The following is a 16214-nucleotide window of genomic DNA, read 5'->3' on the forward strand; positions in this document are numbered from 1 at the left end:
ACAGTTGTGAAAAGTTTCTGCCATTGGGGAACGTATATTCTAATAAGAGGATGTCAGCTCTTGATTCCTGTGACTTGGTCATTCCAGTGCTTTGCACGACTGCACTGAATTGGTCATCAATTCCCAGAATTCACATGATATAGGATACAGGATATATTCACATGATATCGATTACTAGTATTACCTTATATCTAATCACTTATGATTTTAAACATCTGAATTTAAAAAAATAGCTTCCAGCCAGGCGCGTTAGCTCACACCTGTAGTCTTAGCACTTTGGGAGGCCGAGGCAGGCAGATACCTAAGGTCAGGAGTTTGAGACCAGCCTGGGCGACATGCTGAAAAACCCCGTCTCTACTAAAAATACAAAAATTAGCCACGTGTGGTGGTATGCACTTGTCATCCCAGCTACTTGGGAGGCTGAGGCAGGAGAATCACTTGAACCCTGGAGGCAGAGGTTGCAGTGAGCCGAGATTGTGCCATTGCACTCCAGCCTGGGCGACAGAGTGAGATCCCGTCTTAAATAAATAAATAAATAAATAAAATTTTTTAAAAAAAGCTTCCAACGGACCTCTTTCTGATTCTTATCCCCTATTAAACTTGCCTTCTTAAAATCAATCTTCTACTCTAAACCTTATGGGGTTAACTATACAAGTCTCTAGTCTGGATTCAAGGGTTTTGACCACCTGGTTTTCATTTGCCCCTCATGACGTTTCTTGTGTCCTTGCCTTAACTCTGGTTCACTGCTTGGGTTCTTTCTCTCTTCACCCTACAAATGTGTTCCTCCAACATTCTTATTGCTTCAGTTATGTCTCTAGGTTTGACGCTCAGGTTTTAGTTGTTCCTCTGGCTTTCCACCTATCACTTCATTTCATCCCTTGGGTCACAGTTAAATTCATTTCTTGTAGTTTGGTGAAGTTGGAGAGTCATGCATTTTGAATCTTTACAAAAACCTTACAATCCATTCCTAAAATAACTCCTTCCAGTACTGCTGGCAGGCAATGTTCTGGAGACTTATCTTATTATTTGGTTTTTGCCCCCAACAATTAGGTGTTAGACCTTGTCTTTCCGAATATTGTTTGGAACTTTTATTTTGCTACAGTGCTATCTAGATTTTCCTCAGTTGCTGTGAGTTTACTTATCAGTCTATGCTAGTGCTGCAAGGATAAAATAGACCCCAAATGAGTAACAGCTCAAATACACAGAGGAAGTTTTTTTTCTCATGTAACACTCTGAAGATATTACTGGTTGATGCGTAGATGACCTTCAAGCAGTGAATCAAGGACCCAGGCTCCTTTCATCTGTGGCTTCACCATCCCTTAGCATACTAGCCATCTTCTGTAACCAGCTAATGCATGGGGAGAGAGACCATGAAGGCACTGGGCCTAGAAATGGTACATATCACTTCCACTCACATTCCAGTTGACTAGGACTCAGTCACATAGCCACAGGTACTTGCAAGAGAGGCTGGGAAGTGTAGTCTAGTGTGTGTCCAGGAAGAGAACAGAACTTTAGTTAAATAGCTTACTTTCTCCCTAAGGAAGACCACCTCAAGTCCCATCCAGTTATTGCAGTCTTCTCCAAGTCCTCTATCTCTGGTGATACACTCTCCTTTCCATCAAGTCCAGTGACCTGGGAATTTAAAGATATCTGCCCCCGCAACTTCCACCAAATACATAATGCAGAGCAGGAAGAAGATAACTGCCATTAAAATTTCCATTTGAAAAAGGGAAGAATGAGAAACATACAGCAGTCATTGATTCATAGCAGTGAAACCCCGGCTCCCAATTCTCTCAGCAGAGGCAGTTTTTAAATGTTTATTTTTGTTTCCTGTTTTTTAGAGACAGGGTCTTGCTCTGTCGACCACACTGGAGTGCAAGAGTGCAGTGAAATGATCATAGCTCACTGCAGCTTCCAACTCCTGGGTTCAAGTGATCCCCCCAGTTCAACCTCCTGAGTAGCTGGGAGTACAGGTGTGCAGCACCATGCCCAACTTATTTATTTATTGGTAGAGATGGGGTCTCCCTATGTTGCCCAGGCTAGTCTGTAACTCCTGGCATCTGCCCCAGCCTCCCAAAGTGTTGGGATTATAGGTGTGAGCTGCCACGCCTGACCTAGGGGCAGTTTTTTATTTGGCTCCATCTGTTTTCTAAGAGGAACTCTCTTATTCATTGTTCCCAGTGGTCCACTGCTCTGACTTCTGAGGAGTCAGAAGACTGTTACATGCTATGGTTTAATTTGAAGTAGATATTGAGAATTGTTTCCTTCTTGGAGGCCACACAACTTTCATAGCTTGCTTCATGAGGATGAAAGTTTGCCTGGAGTTCCTCTGAAACAGGAGGGAACACTAAAACAATTCTGATATTTGCCATGAGGTTGAGTCCCTGTGTTTGGTTGAGCAGTCTCAATGGGCTTTTCTTATTCAACACTTTTTTCAATTTTCTATCTTAATACTTGGGATCTAGAAGCAGTAGACTTTTCCAACTCCAAGGCAGTTAATCTCAGGGCTCTTTTCCATTCCCTTCAATCTCTCCGTGAAAGCCATGGAACTCCTGCTTGAGTTTACTGCTTTCTTTTAATATATTTTAGCAAGGAACATCTCAAACACACTGCTACTCTGGCTCTTTCCATCCATTTCCCCTGAACTACAGTTTTAGTAGTCACACTGACCACCTTCATTATACAGGCAACTGGTTTATTCGTGCTTTGCCACAGCAAAATATGGCTACAGGTTTCCAGGCTGCTGTATCTATTTCCTCACCACTGGCTTCTTGACTGCTAAGTTAATGTAAAGTATTTTAGGTTTTCATTTTCACAGAACCCCACTGGAAGGTTATCAATAGTTTTTTAGTTTTGGTTGTTTATAGTAACAAACGTACTCCAAAATAAGTAATGGCTCAAATATAATAGAAGTTTTTTTTCCTTATTTATGCTGTCATTCCAAGGCATGCATACCTGGTTGTCTGTTTTCTGTGAGGTGACTCAGTGACCCAGAATCTCTCCAACTTGGGGCTTTGCCATTCCTGAAAGCTTTGTTTTCTCTGTATCCAGCCAGTGGAAACTGAAAAGAACGCACGGAAAAGGCACATTTGATTCTTTTTTTTTTTTTTTTTGAGACAGGAACTCCCTTTGTTGCCGAGGCTGGAGTGCAATGGCACAATCTCGGCTCATTGCAACCTCCACATCCTGGGTTCAAATGATCCTCCTGCCTCAGCCTCCCATGTAACTGGGGCTACAGGTATGTGCCACCATGCCTGGCCATATTTGATTCTTAAAAAGCCTCCTGGGCTGGGCATGGTGGCTCACACCTGTAATCCCAGCACTTTGGGAGACCAACGCAGGCAGAGAGCTTGAGCCTACGAGTTCAGGACCAGCCTGGGCACCATAGTGAGACCTTGTCTCTACAAAAAAAATAAAAATATAAGCCGAGTGTGGCAGCATGCACCTGTAGTCCCAGCTACTGGGGAGGCTGAGGTGGGAGGATTTCTTGAGTTTGGGACATCAAAGCTGCAGTGAACTATGATCGTGCCACTGTACCCCAGCCTGGGCAAAAGAGCAAGACTCTGTCTCAAAAAAAAAAAAAAAAAAAAAAGAAGAACCTCCTAGAAATTGGTACACATCATCTCTGGTTGTATTCAATTGGCTAGAACTCAGTCACATGGTCATGCCTAATTTCAAGGGAAGGCGAGAAACGTAAGCTAGCCATATGACCAAGAAAAAGAGAAATACATGGGTTTTGGCGAAGAATTGGCAGTTTCTACCACATATTAAAAGTATTCTTTGGAAGGATTTCCTTTAGATATATTTTCTTCATGCTGAGTAGATGTTTTCATTTTTTCTCTTACTAATCAATATAAGTTTATGAGATCCTCACATAATTTGCCCCATTTATTTGGTACTTAATTTCATAAAAACATGTATTATATTTTAATAATTCATTATAAATTACTAATAAAATATTCCATATATACCTTTACTGAGACCATTTATTTTAAAATTGGGAATGACTTTATTTTCAAATGGGAAACATCACGAAATATTTTGATAATCTATGGAAAGAAAAAGTTGATTTAAATATCATTTTGCATATTGGAGATCAAAGGAGTTATAAGCAATTTGCAATTAAAATATAATGTTTGGTGAGGTTTTGGCTTAAAAAAGAGAAAAACAAACAAAAAACATACCTTAAATATAGTAACCTGTTATAATGAATAACTACTAAATCCATTTATAACAATAGAAAATGATAATTTCATGATTTGTTAGCAAGAATGCAGATGTGCCAACTTTTTGCTGGAATTTCACTTTATATTAATTGTAATTCTCTGAAAGACCCAAACGAAAATAATCTTTTTCCAAAGTATTAAATAATAAATTATCCCTAAGTAAGATATTGCTTACAATTCAGAAAAAAAATTTTGTCAACACTCAAGCAAATCTGTTACTTTTGGCTTAACCTTAAATGTCTTTTTTTTTTTTTCCCCTGAGACAGAGTCTTGCTTTGTCACCCAGGCTGCAGTGCAGTGGTGTGATCTCGGCTCACTGCAACCTCCGCCTGCCAGGTTCAAGCGATTCTCCTGCCTCAGCCTCCAGAGTAGCTGGGATTACAGACGCACACCACCACACCCAACTAATTTTTTTATTTTTAGTAGAGATGGGGTTTCACCACGTTGGCCAGGCTGATCTTGAACTCCTGACCTCGTGATCTGCGTCTCAGTCTCCCAAAGTGCTGGGATTACAGGCATGAGCCACTGTGCCCAGCCTAAATGTCTTAATAACAGAAGCTCAAAATGTTTGAGAGTGGGGGAAGAATTCAGCAGTGAGTACTGGGAAAAAATACAAATTCCTTAAATTATAGTTTGAAGATTACATTATGAATCCATTTATTCTGAGCAGAAGATGTGTTTCATGTTTTCATTATATTTCAGTAGAGACGACTTTACAAAAAGGAAAGAAAAAAAACTCAACCAGACCAATTGGGCACTGGCGTTCCCCTCTTTAAAAATGTTAAAAAAGGCTCTGGATAATTTATGGAACTAAGGATTCAGAGACAATCAGAGATTAGATGATGCAGCAACTTTAATTTCTCTCAGTTTTAGAGCACCAAACGTTTAAATTCTTTTTCATATGCAAAATAGTACTTGTTAAGTCTGTTGTTATAAATCTTTGTTGCTGGAAGTAAAATGGACAAGGTAATGAAATATGAAAAATATCTAAACTTAAGGTCTTTGGGAAACAATACAACTATCTAATGAAAAAGAATGAAAAATCAACAAACTACTATTGGCAAAGAGAAAATTATTTTGTTAAACAGGATAGCAATACTGATATGAATGACAACAAATTCACATTAAGTGAAAGAACAAACTAGATAACAGTTCATATTCCAGCTGAAGATAGTGAGACCATTTTAAAGCTATTTAGTTTATTTGTGATTTATATGAACTTTAAAGGAGAATATTTTTAAATGTTTGAATTTGTAAGTCTATTTTCTTTGGAAGCCAGATTTGACTTACAATCAAAGAAAATAATATGACCCAAACCTTTTGAGAGCAGTATTTTATAGCGCATTTAGATGAGATTCCTTTCAAACCCAAGATCTAAACAACATGTACATATATCCGTTCGATATTTCCTTATGTAATTGACATTATTTTATTTTGTGTAACAGTCATATTAACATTTGTCAATGACAAGAATTAGGACTGATGTTTATGTATCATCATCAATCAAGTCAGATGTTTACCCATTCCATGTGAGTACTAAAATGTGAGCAGATTTCTTACATAAAGGTGAAGAAAAATAACTTTTAACCCACACAAAATTTATTCTCTGGAAAATTAAACTGCCATTAAAATCTCATTGGAATAATAATTTTAACATTTTTTACACTGTTTTCACAGAGGTCAGCAATTTCTGTATGTAATACAATTATACAAAAGGAAAAAGGCACCGAGACAATCGGTGTATACACAGTAGAAAAGTCGACATGAGAATAAAATGCAACACACAGCACATTTCCAATTACATGAAAATGATCACATATATGCTCACTCTATAAAACAGACTGCTTCACACACGCATCTGTTTATATTTTTGACCAAAAATGTAAATAAATGTGACAATAATACAACACTGTTGATAACCACACAGAAACTTGTTTATATTAATAAGATCCATTAATAGTTTAGAGTCACTAGCAAATATGCTGGAGACAATTCAAGACCAAGGAAAAGGTTAATAGCAGTGCATTTCTTCAGTTGTTTGATAAGAGTTTTGCTCACGGAGCATTTAAACTTTATCACACTGTTATATCCATTATTAGAAAAATAAGTAAGAAAGCTCTGTAGAAACTATATTATTAAGGAAGCTTCTTGCCTCAAAAAATGAAAGAACTAGGAAGGAAGGAGGGAGAGAGGGAAGGAAAGAAAGAAGGAAGGAAGAAAGAAGAGTAAGGGAATATTGAATAAAAGATCCCACTAATTGAGCTTTTCCATAAAAATTTCATTATTTTGAGAAATAAAATACAATGCAAGAGGAACCTCATGAGTGCAAGAGGAACCTCATGATCAGTGAGGAACCTCATGAGTTTTAGAATAGGTCCCAACATTTATCAAGATCCTTATAACTCATATAATAACTGTTCTTCCTCAAGACTAATTTAACTGAAAACATATTTATACACTTTCTTATTTCAAAATTCTAGTAAAAATCTAGCCAAAGTTTGGCCATCTCTTCCAAACAGCTTTAAAGATTCCTCAAAATTGTTGCCACTGTATTATATTCACCACAAAAACAAAAGCAACCTCAATAAAATTATACAGAAACATAATAAATCAATTAATTTTATAATGCAAGCTACTACTGGAATTTTTCTCTTGATAAACTTAAAGTAATATTTATAACATCAAAATGCTGTTAGAAGTATCACCATTAATTTCTAGCTTTGCTTCAAACAACTGTTTAAATATGTTTACATATTAAGAGAGTCAATTTATGTGCAACAGCTACTCTGGTCTCCCCTCACACAACAAATGTCACATAATTACAGAATACTATAAATATTCTCAATATTTATCCAAAAAGACTTCCCAAAACCAAAACAAGCACGATTCCTCCCTTTTCCTTCTCCCCACTCCCCACACTACAAAAAAAAAAAAAAAAAAAAAAAAAAAGCCACAAAAAAACAAAAAAAACAAAAACAAAAAAACCAAAAAAGCCCCCAAACTTCTTATAACTCCATGGTACGTACTTCAGTTTTCTGGTTTGGGAAATCGCCTGGTTAAAGCAACATGTGAAATTTTAAAAACCAGGTTTTTAAAAGAAGTCTTCCTGTAAAATTTAAAATAAAAAGAATGTGCAAGCTAGAGGGAGAAGGGAGGAGACCAAAAGGAGAGAATATGACATAATGATCTCAAATCCTCACTTCAAGAAGCTGGCTTCTACTCCATTAGAATTGCAATGACATTTGGGTACTGAAGTGGCCGTCCTATTTCAGGGTTCTGGGATACTGATCCTTTATGGGCCTTTTCGCCTACTGGTGCTTATGGATTATTTCCATTCACACTAATGGGGGTTAAGAACAGAAATCACTATGAGGACCAACCCCTGAGGGAATAAATGGTTTGATTATTACCGAAAATTAAACCGTCAGGAGGAGGTTGGCACATCCAGAAACTGACAAATGAAGTGACGTTAAGAAGTTCACAACCATCCACCTTCAACCAGATGTGAATGGCAAAGAGAAGCAGTAAGTCTCAGAGATAAGGAAAAATTCCTATTTTCTCATTAAACAAAATAGTCATATTTAACATGAACTGCTAGCAATAACTGAATATATAAACAAAGTTTGAAAAATCATTTTTTCAGTATATAATGGAGTGTTATATTTTATCTATTAATTCATTTTAAACACATCGTCATACATATTTTTAAACATAAAGATGCTATGGTTTTTCTTTTTAAAATAGTCTTGGATATTTAAAAGACAAACTCAAAAGTCTAACAGTACAAACTGGATTTACTGATAATCAGAATAATAAAGAAGAGGGGGAAGAAGGGTCCTAATAAGACAGTTTATAACACAGACTATCAAACTGACATAGAAATAATGTCAAACATCTTGCGCAACTATCGCCACCGCAGTGACTTTGTTCTTATAATTAATTAGAAATTTTCATGTCATAAGCAGTTGAAATTTTACAATAAAATTACGCCAAACTTTTGTTAGATGAAGAATCAGTTTCCTTCCTGCTCCCAGCCCACACAACACAATTTTAGGGTACTTCACACTATTCAAGGTAAGTATACAACCACCACCACAACCACCACTGAAACAGCAACAACAAACATGCTATGATTAAAGAGTATTACGCTTTGCTCTTTCTGTAGTCCCCAAGAAAGCCTATCTGGTCCTCCCTACAGTCCAGTACAGGTGATTAAGAGAAAAAAGTCAGGGTACCACTTTTTGATAGGTATTATTCAGCTTTGATGAACTAACTCTGGTATCTAGTTTGAGTGTACATGAATAAGAGTGGGAAAAAAGGCAGGGAAGAGAAAGGGAATATTTTTAAAAAGGCACATACTAGTCTAAACAGGGAGAGAAAAGAGCAATATTTTTACATTCATTTTTTGATAATAAACTAGTAATTCCAGTCTATCAAGCTGATTACCTCAAGATTAACCAGACCTCAAGCTATCACCAAATCAAACACAGTGATACATCTGCAGTCACAAAACAGTCTAATTCAATGACAACATTATTTCCCATATTCAAATAAGCTCGTTTTTCAGTGGGATAACCACAGATCTTCGTGGGGGAAAAGAAAACTTCAAAATGTAAAACGTGTTCACACAAAATATTACATCAGAGAAGAAAATATGGCTACATTTGAAATGAGGGGAAATGGAAACACAGATGTACCTTATCCACAGCATTCATTGTGAGAGAAAGAGAAGGTCCTGAGGCTGCTGTATTAACTCGCTATTTGAAACAAAGGATCCTAAGAACAAAACAATCAAGGAACTAGAGTTTAGAGCAGCAGTCACAGAAACACTGCTTTTAGAGAAGAATCCAAGAAGAATCCAGTACTGCAGTTCATCTGATGAGTGTGATGACAATGAAGTCATTTAGATGATGATAAAGGGAAGCAAGAAATCTTACTGTATACAAGAATGCAAAAATGCCAGCACCTATGGCTGCTACTATACATTTACTCAAAGGTCAGTCTTATTTCATTTACAATACTGATAGAGAAATTACTAGATAAATACCTCCCCATTCTTTGCTTTATATCCATCATTGTAAAGATAACTTGGAAGGAAATATTTGAACAATAATGGAAAGGAATTTTTGGAAGCCATAAAATCAACATATTTATTATACCAAGAAACACTTTGAAAAATGTATGTTAAGTGTAAATGTACAGAAACTCATCATTAAATATTAATTTTTTTCATTAAATATTTTCCTTTGTAAGGAAGCACAAGAAAAAGATGAATAACATCAATCCAAGTCTTAATCTGCTTCTTACTATCACTATCACTATCACACTTCAAGGTCTGATCTACAGGCACTGAAACATTTCATGAATAATGCTATGTAATACACTTGATATTCTATATCAATAGATCTCAGACAGAATTTCCTGGAGAGCTTAATAAAATGTGGATTATTGGGCTCCCTTCCAGGCCAAATGAAGTAGAATCTCTGGAGGTGGAGTTTTGGAATACAAGTTAAATTTTCCTCCCTTCTTTCCCTTCTCCTTCATACTTTCCCTTCTCCTCCTTCCTTTCCTTCTCCTCCTCCCTTCCTCCCTCTCTCTCTCCTTTCTTCCTTCCTTTCTACAAGGTCTTGCTCTGTCACCCAGGCCGAAGTGCAGTGGCGCTATCTTGGCTCACTCCAGCCTTGACTTGCCAGGCTCCAGCGATTCTCCCACCTAAGCCTCCTGAGTAGCTGGGACCACAGGCATGCACAATCACACTCAGCTAATTTTTAAATTTTTGGTAGAGATGGGGTTTCGCTATGTTGCCCAGGCTGGTCTTAAACTCCTGAGCTCAAGTAATCCACCTATCTCAGCCTCCCAAAGTGTTGGGATTACAGGCGTAAGCCACCACGCCTGGCTCAAGTTAAATTTTCAAAATAATTTTTAAGGATACTATAGTTTAGAAATCATTATTTTACATTTTGTTCTTGGAAAGAACATGTATCCTCAAATTTGATGGGAGTCTAACATGTATTTGTTCTTTAAGACCCAACTCGAGGATTACCTTCTCCAGGAAGATTTTTTTGAATTCCATGTTGCATTCTTCTACTAAATCCCATGGTACTCTATGCATGCCTCTATCTTAATGCTTCATTATACTAGACTGAAATTATCCATTCTGTGGCCATCTTCCTACCTTAGAATGTAGGCCCCCATGAGGGCAAAGACTTTGACCAATTTACTATCTCTGCATCTGTAGCACTTGGAACAATAACACATGGCACATATCTAGTACTCTTAAATATATATTAACTGGAGGGATAAATAAATCCATGCATAACACAAGATTCATAAAAACTAAGACTCATGTAATAGTGTGACTGGTTTCTTCCACAGGGAATTTAGTTCAATATTTATTGTCTGCCTACTATGAGCAAAGGGGTACAGAAAGATACTAACAAGGCATTGACTACGTACCTAGGGCGAAAGAGAGACATACGTAATAAAAAACTAGCTATAATTCCTGACAAATCTTAACAAAATTGAGAATAAAAGAAACATAAATAAATTGCAATGAGAGGGCAGAGGAAGACAAATATTTTGTCTCGCCACTGATAAGAGTGAGATATGGGCTAGACACAGGTTATGCCCTTCATAGAGTAGTAAGGGGGTCATGTAACAATTAAAACACCTTGGATTCCCAAAAGTGGTCAAGGAGCAGAACTGATTAATATGCTTTCAGAAGATAGGCTAAACTGGCATGATAAATCAATTCCAAATCTCTGCAAATCAAAGTCATCTACAAAATGACACAAAAGTACCACCATTTGTGTCCTGAAAAGAAAAAAAACGTCTGATCTTTTCTTCTTTGTCTTTTCTCTTTCCCCAGCTGTTTTTTCCCCCTTAGTTCTGCCATTCAATCAAGGTGAGTGGGATTATTGATAAATACAATGTCCTAAGTAGTTTTTTTTTTTTTTTTTCCAAACAGGGAGGCAGATGCAACATGCATAGCATGGGTTTTAGAGTAATTTACATCTGGGTTCCAATCCCAGTTCTACTACTTACTTACTGAATGACCTTGGGAAAGTCTGCTTAACCTCTTCATGGTGCAGTGTCTTTATCAATAAAATGTTGATAACATTACTTACCTCATAGTATTGTTTGCAGAATCAAGCAAATAATAACTTATTGTGCTAGATCTTAGAAAATTATAGCTGTTACCATCACTTTGGAGGGCAGAGACGATGTTTTAAAATTAACATTAGAAAATGCTTTTCAGCATGCTTAAACTTGTATTCAATATTGTTTGGTTAGTAATAATAATAGCGACAGCTACCTTGAATCTAGGCCACAGATGAACAGGGGACAGTGAATGGAAAAAAAATTAGAAATAAAAACTATCAAGGTGAAATTACTGATAACTAAAATAACTATATACATAATATAATAACTGTCACTGTGAAAAATCTCTATGAATTGTCTAGTCTATGTAGGCAAATGGCAATTTTATGCAAGTGAATTTGTGTCCTTTCTATTCATATTTGGATAGGGATATTGAAAAATATTTGTTGGTGACTTCTGTTCTTACTTCATCAAAAATTTACATCTCCCATAGCCTACTTTTTCTTCCATTGGGAAGACTATGATATCATTCAGTATCCCCACTCATCTTCATATTGACAAACACTCAATTCTTTTACCCCTTTCCCCTATTGGTACTATCTTAATTTGCGGTTATTGATTATGCTTCTGATTCACTTGATAAGTGAAATGAAAATGATGATGGTATCAAGCAAATCATTTAACAAACAGCCCTGGGCATCTTCACTAGGTTGGATGAAACTGCCTAACCAGGCCCTACATTTAAACATGTGTATATTAATCAGGTAGTTTAGATGTTTTCTCATTGGGTTTTCTTTCTTTTAATTGTGGTCCAATTTATTATTCTTGTCAGCAAATACAACATTATTGAGAATTCACTAATAAGATAATATGCAAATGGATTTCAAACAAAATGTGGATTGTTCTGAAGACACAAGAATACAGAAGAAAGCTTCTGAAAGATAAGGCAATATTATAGTAAACAAATTCTTTACTGATTTGACATACATTTTGTTTACTGGGCAGCAATAACTATATTTTGCAGCTCATTTGGGAGACAAACCCCAGAACTCCAGGTTTAGAGGCTCCCATAAATGCTGGTCAATTGTCATATTTGGACTATACCATTTTATTAGAAAACTTATGGGATTTTAATAGAATATGAAAGTGGGTTGTCTTTTTCAGGTTTCTGAGCCAACACCTGCTCCCTACCAGTGGGTCCCTATTTGCTATAATTACTGAGATAGAAGATTTTGCTATTAAGCTTTCATGCAAATTTAAGCACACAAAAAAGCAGTTGTACTGTCTCGTACATTAGATTCAGTAGAGTGAAGTGGGTCCCCTGAGCCTTATTTAATCCTTTTCTAGAAGAATAGACAACTTTTTGGGAGTAATTACTATAGTTGTGTCAATCTACAGAAACAAATGTATACTTTGCTGTGTGTAAAGGAGAACAGCAGCAGAAAGCACCCAAACCAAATATAATATCTAGTAAATACACAGAGGAGAAAAATAATCCTAAATTTATGAAATGTTTCTCTATTCAGTTATCTGAAAAAGCCAGGGCACCTTTGCCTTTACAAATGAATATACATATACATATTTATGTTGTATGTGTGTAAGTGCATGTGTATATACAGATACACACACTCATATAGATAATTTATAATCTTTGAGGACTTGGCAGCTAGGGTGGAGGTAGGGTCTTTCCAGAAATATTAAAAAACTGTTTATTAATTTTTAGGCCATGAAGGATTTGATACTTATACCAGATAAATCCCTAGGGATGTATCAAATCACACACACAATTCTGGGAATAGTCTGAAAACAGGTAGATTTAACAAATAACAATTAGTTAGGTCTTTTTCTAAGAGTGAAAGCACCAAACTGGTCTTACTAATGTGTTTCACTAAGCTCTGTTACAGTTACAAATAAGACTGATAACTCTTTTTATTAGGAAGATAACAGTTGTTAGCAACGCAATCAGTTGTTTCAAAGCCAAAAAAGATCACTGTAGCTTCAAATGCCTAAGTCCAATTTCTCAGTAAAATCTACATCCCCTCTTCAAGTCTTTTTTCATACTGTTGCTGTAAACACTTAAATGAGATATTTTGCCATTTGATTCAGGTTCTAACTCTTACTCATTTATTTAAAAAATCCTGGGAAAAACTCATTGATATAACAATAAAAGATGGATTTTCCCCTTTAATGCAGCCCTGTAACAAACATTCTCAAACCTCATGTCATCCAATATAGCATTTGTATTTTTTCTTATAATTCATGTGCATGAATGCATAGAGCTGCCATTTTTTAAACTAAAAATTACAGAAGTTCACGGTCTTTTTGGATTTCTTTTAAGGCCTTTCAGTACAGCCAAGCTGAAGTAATATCTATGCATTGTTTTGTTATTATGGTAATAACAAGTTCTAGTTTACAATAATATATAGTACTTAGTTGGGACTAGAAGCAATGATATACTGCTTTTTAGTAACTGGTAAATAGTAGATTTTTGTCTATTTTAACTAGAAATGAAAAGGAGAAAAAAGAAACTATTTTTAATATATATAAAACATACTCCAATAAAGTATATGCATAAAATGATATATTAGGTAAGAAGTAAAATTAAAAAGAAAACAGCTTCTAATATTCCTGATTAGAGTTCCTAAATATAAAAACAAATGAAAGTGCCTTGACATTAAAACAATTAGCACATTATACAACTTTTACATACTTCAGAGGAAATAAAGATGTTGCGACACTGTTCTGAGGAATCTTTACATTTATAAAAATTGAAGGCTTAATTTTGCAAATACAACTTTCAAGCTGTATGAGCAAATTTAACTTACATGAAAGGCACAAGATGACATCACGTTGAAGAACTTTATCTGTAAATTTCATAAAGTCTAGTCACAAGTTACTAGAAACTTCATAAGGAATCTCATAACTGTTTTTAACATGATGTTCCAATTCAAACTGAGAACTGGATAGTCTTTATATCACAAATATAAATTGAAGTAAGAGTGAAGATTTAGAGAGAGAACAGTTTCTTATTTTGGATGCTACCTGCTTTATGCAGTGTTGGTTACTAAATACTCAGAGCAGAAAATTAAAATTGAATTGTTTTCCATTTTCAACAGCTTATCTACTGTATTTTGTTTGTAAAAAAATGTATTTTCACACTACTGCAATTCTGAAGAGTCAATCACGGAAAGAAATTTTAAAGTCAAGTCCTGCTCTATTAGCTTCCTACATTGGAATACAAGAATACAGGAAGTGCTTTCAACAGAAAGTTACGTAGTTCTACAGTACAACCTGTCTAGAAGACTTGCAAGGGACCAGTACAGTGACTTGGTCTCTTTGGATCAGGCAAAAGCGGAGGCAAATGAAAAATGAGCTTTTAAAAAAATAACATATTAAAAAAATTCCTGTATGAAAATGAATACTTGTTTGCACTTAGATTTAGTGCTATTGAGAGGAAGTGAGGCACAATGAAACTAAGTGCACAAAGGGAACATGTCTGAAATAAAACAATTTTCAATGTGACTGAAACCCTTCACCATTAGATATGACTTATGATAGAGTTGGAGAACTACTTTTTCATATTAAAGAACATTACAAACACCAGGGACTGGCCAGTCAAACTATGTTTTATAAATAATATGTAGGGTGATATTAAAATTGCATCGCAACTAAAATTCTGGTTTTTAAAATCACTTATAATTTTGATTTTTCATAAAATGACTGGCTCTTTTGCTAAATTAAAATTAACTTCAAATCAAAAACATCTTATTAAATTTCTGGAGGGCTGTTAGTTTAGCAATGATAATGTACGTTTCTCAGTTTCCCAAACAAGCTCTACTAGATACACATATTTTCTTCATTTATGTCAGTATGAGATGTTCTTTCCACAAAACTTAAAGCATTTTGATAGAAGGTTGAATATGATTCTTCAAAGAACAGTTCTTCTAATGGTGACTTGGTAGAAACAATAATGTTGGAATTGGAAATATGCTGCCTTGGATGATAACTGTTTGCTTATTCTATTCATCATGACTCTAGCAACGCATGCCATCTACATACTTGCTGTCCTTTTGACTCTTTCATTTCAGTCCAGTGATTGAGTTCTTCTTCTCCAGAGCTGTTTAGACCTAAAGAAATCCAGCCTATCATCTCTTTTCTTTTCATGCTGCGTTTGTTATACACAGACAGTATGAGTGTCACATCAGAAAGCTGAAATAGGGCCACTTGAAAAACAAAAGTTTCCTTGTATACTGGATTTGGCTGCCCTCTGCGAATGGATGTCTTGCATTTGGACATCTCTTGACCCATGGAATTCAGTAGAGTTAACTTAACATATGTATCTAAAGAAGAAAGAAACAACATATCACAAATATCATTTGAAACAAACTCAAAACAATTTTCTTATAGGTTAAGAAAATTAAGTATTTATACTTTATAAGGATATGGTGTATACCATGTGTAATGGAAATTCAACCAGTTCCATTTTGATGTAGATGCTTATAATATGTGACAAATACAGAGAATGCTAAGTAGGCCAAAGATATTTTGGGAGTAATCATATCTTCACCTTACTATTTCTATGTAATAGTTAGAATTTAAAGGTATACCTCATAATCCTTCCTCCACCCTCCCACCCCATTCTTGACCTCCCACTACCCTCCCCTGCCCATTCCCCTCCCCATTTAGCTTCACTAAGCAGGACATCATAGCATTAATAAACACTTAGCAAGCTCAATTAGCCACAACACTGTAAAGCATTCCACTGTTTTCAGAGAATAAGAATAAACAAACAAATAGAAATGAAGGCAAATGGTGAAGAGGAAAAGAAGACAAGAATGCAAAGATGACATCAAAACAGCTTAGGATGAAATGTAAAAAAAAATCTCT

At 35.7% G+C, this 16214-nt stretch overlaps 1 protein-coding gene across 8 annotated transcripts in view; it reads right to left on the bottom strand.

Annotated features, from left to right (window-relative positions):
- Window positions 1-4857: 4857 nt before the first annotated feature.
- SYT14 (synaptotagmin 14) overlaps window positions 4858-16214 on the bottom strand; it is a 234193-nt gene continuing 222836 nt past the window's right edge. For 7 of the 8 annotated variants that reach the window (XM_007988577.3, XM_037985600.2, XM_007988575.3 and 4 more), the window contains one exon: window positions 4858-15667. In XM_007988577.3, the coding sequence (XP_007986768.1) occupies window positions 15354-15667 (314 nt within the window). In that variant the 3' untranslated portion in view covers window positions 4858-15353. The remainder of the gene's footprint in view (window positions 15668-16214) is intronic. The other variant, XM_037985598.2, reaches the window with a different exon arrangement.

Source organism: Chlorocebus sabaeus, chromosome 25 (assembly GCF_047675955.1).
Source record: "Chlorocebus sabaeus isolate Y175 chromosome 25, mChlSab1.0.hap1, whole genome shotgun sequence".
In the NCBI taxonomy this organism is placed as follows: Eukaryota; Metazoa; Chordata; class Mammalia; order Primates; family Cercopithecidae; genus Chlorocebus; species Chlorocebus sabaeus.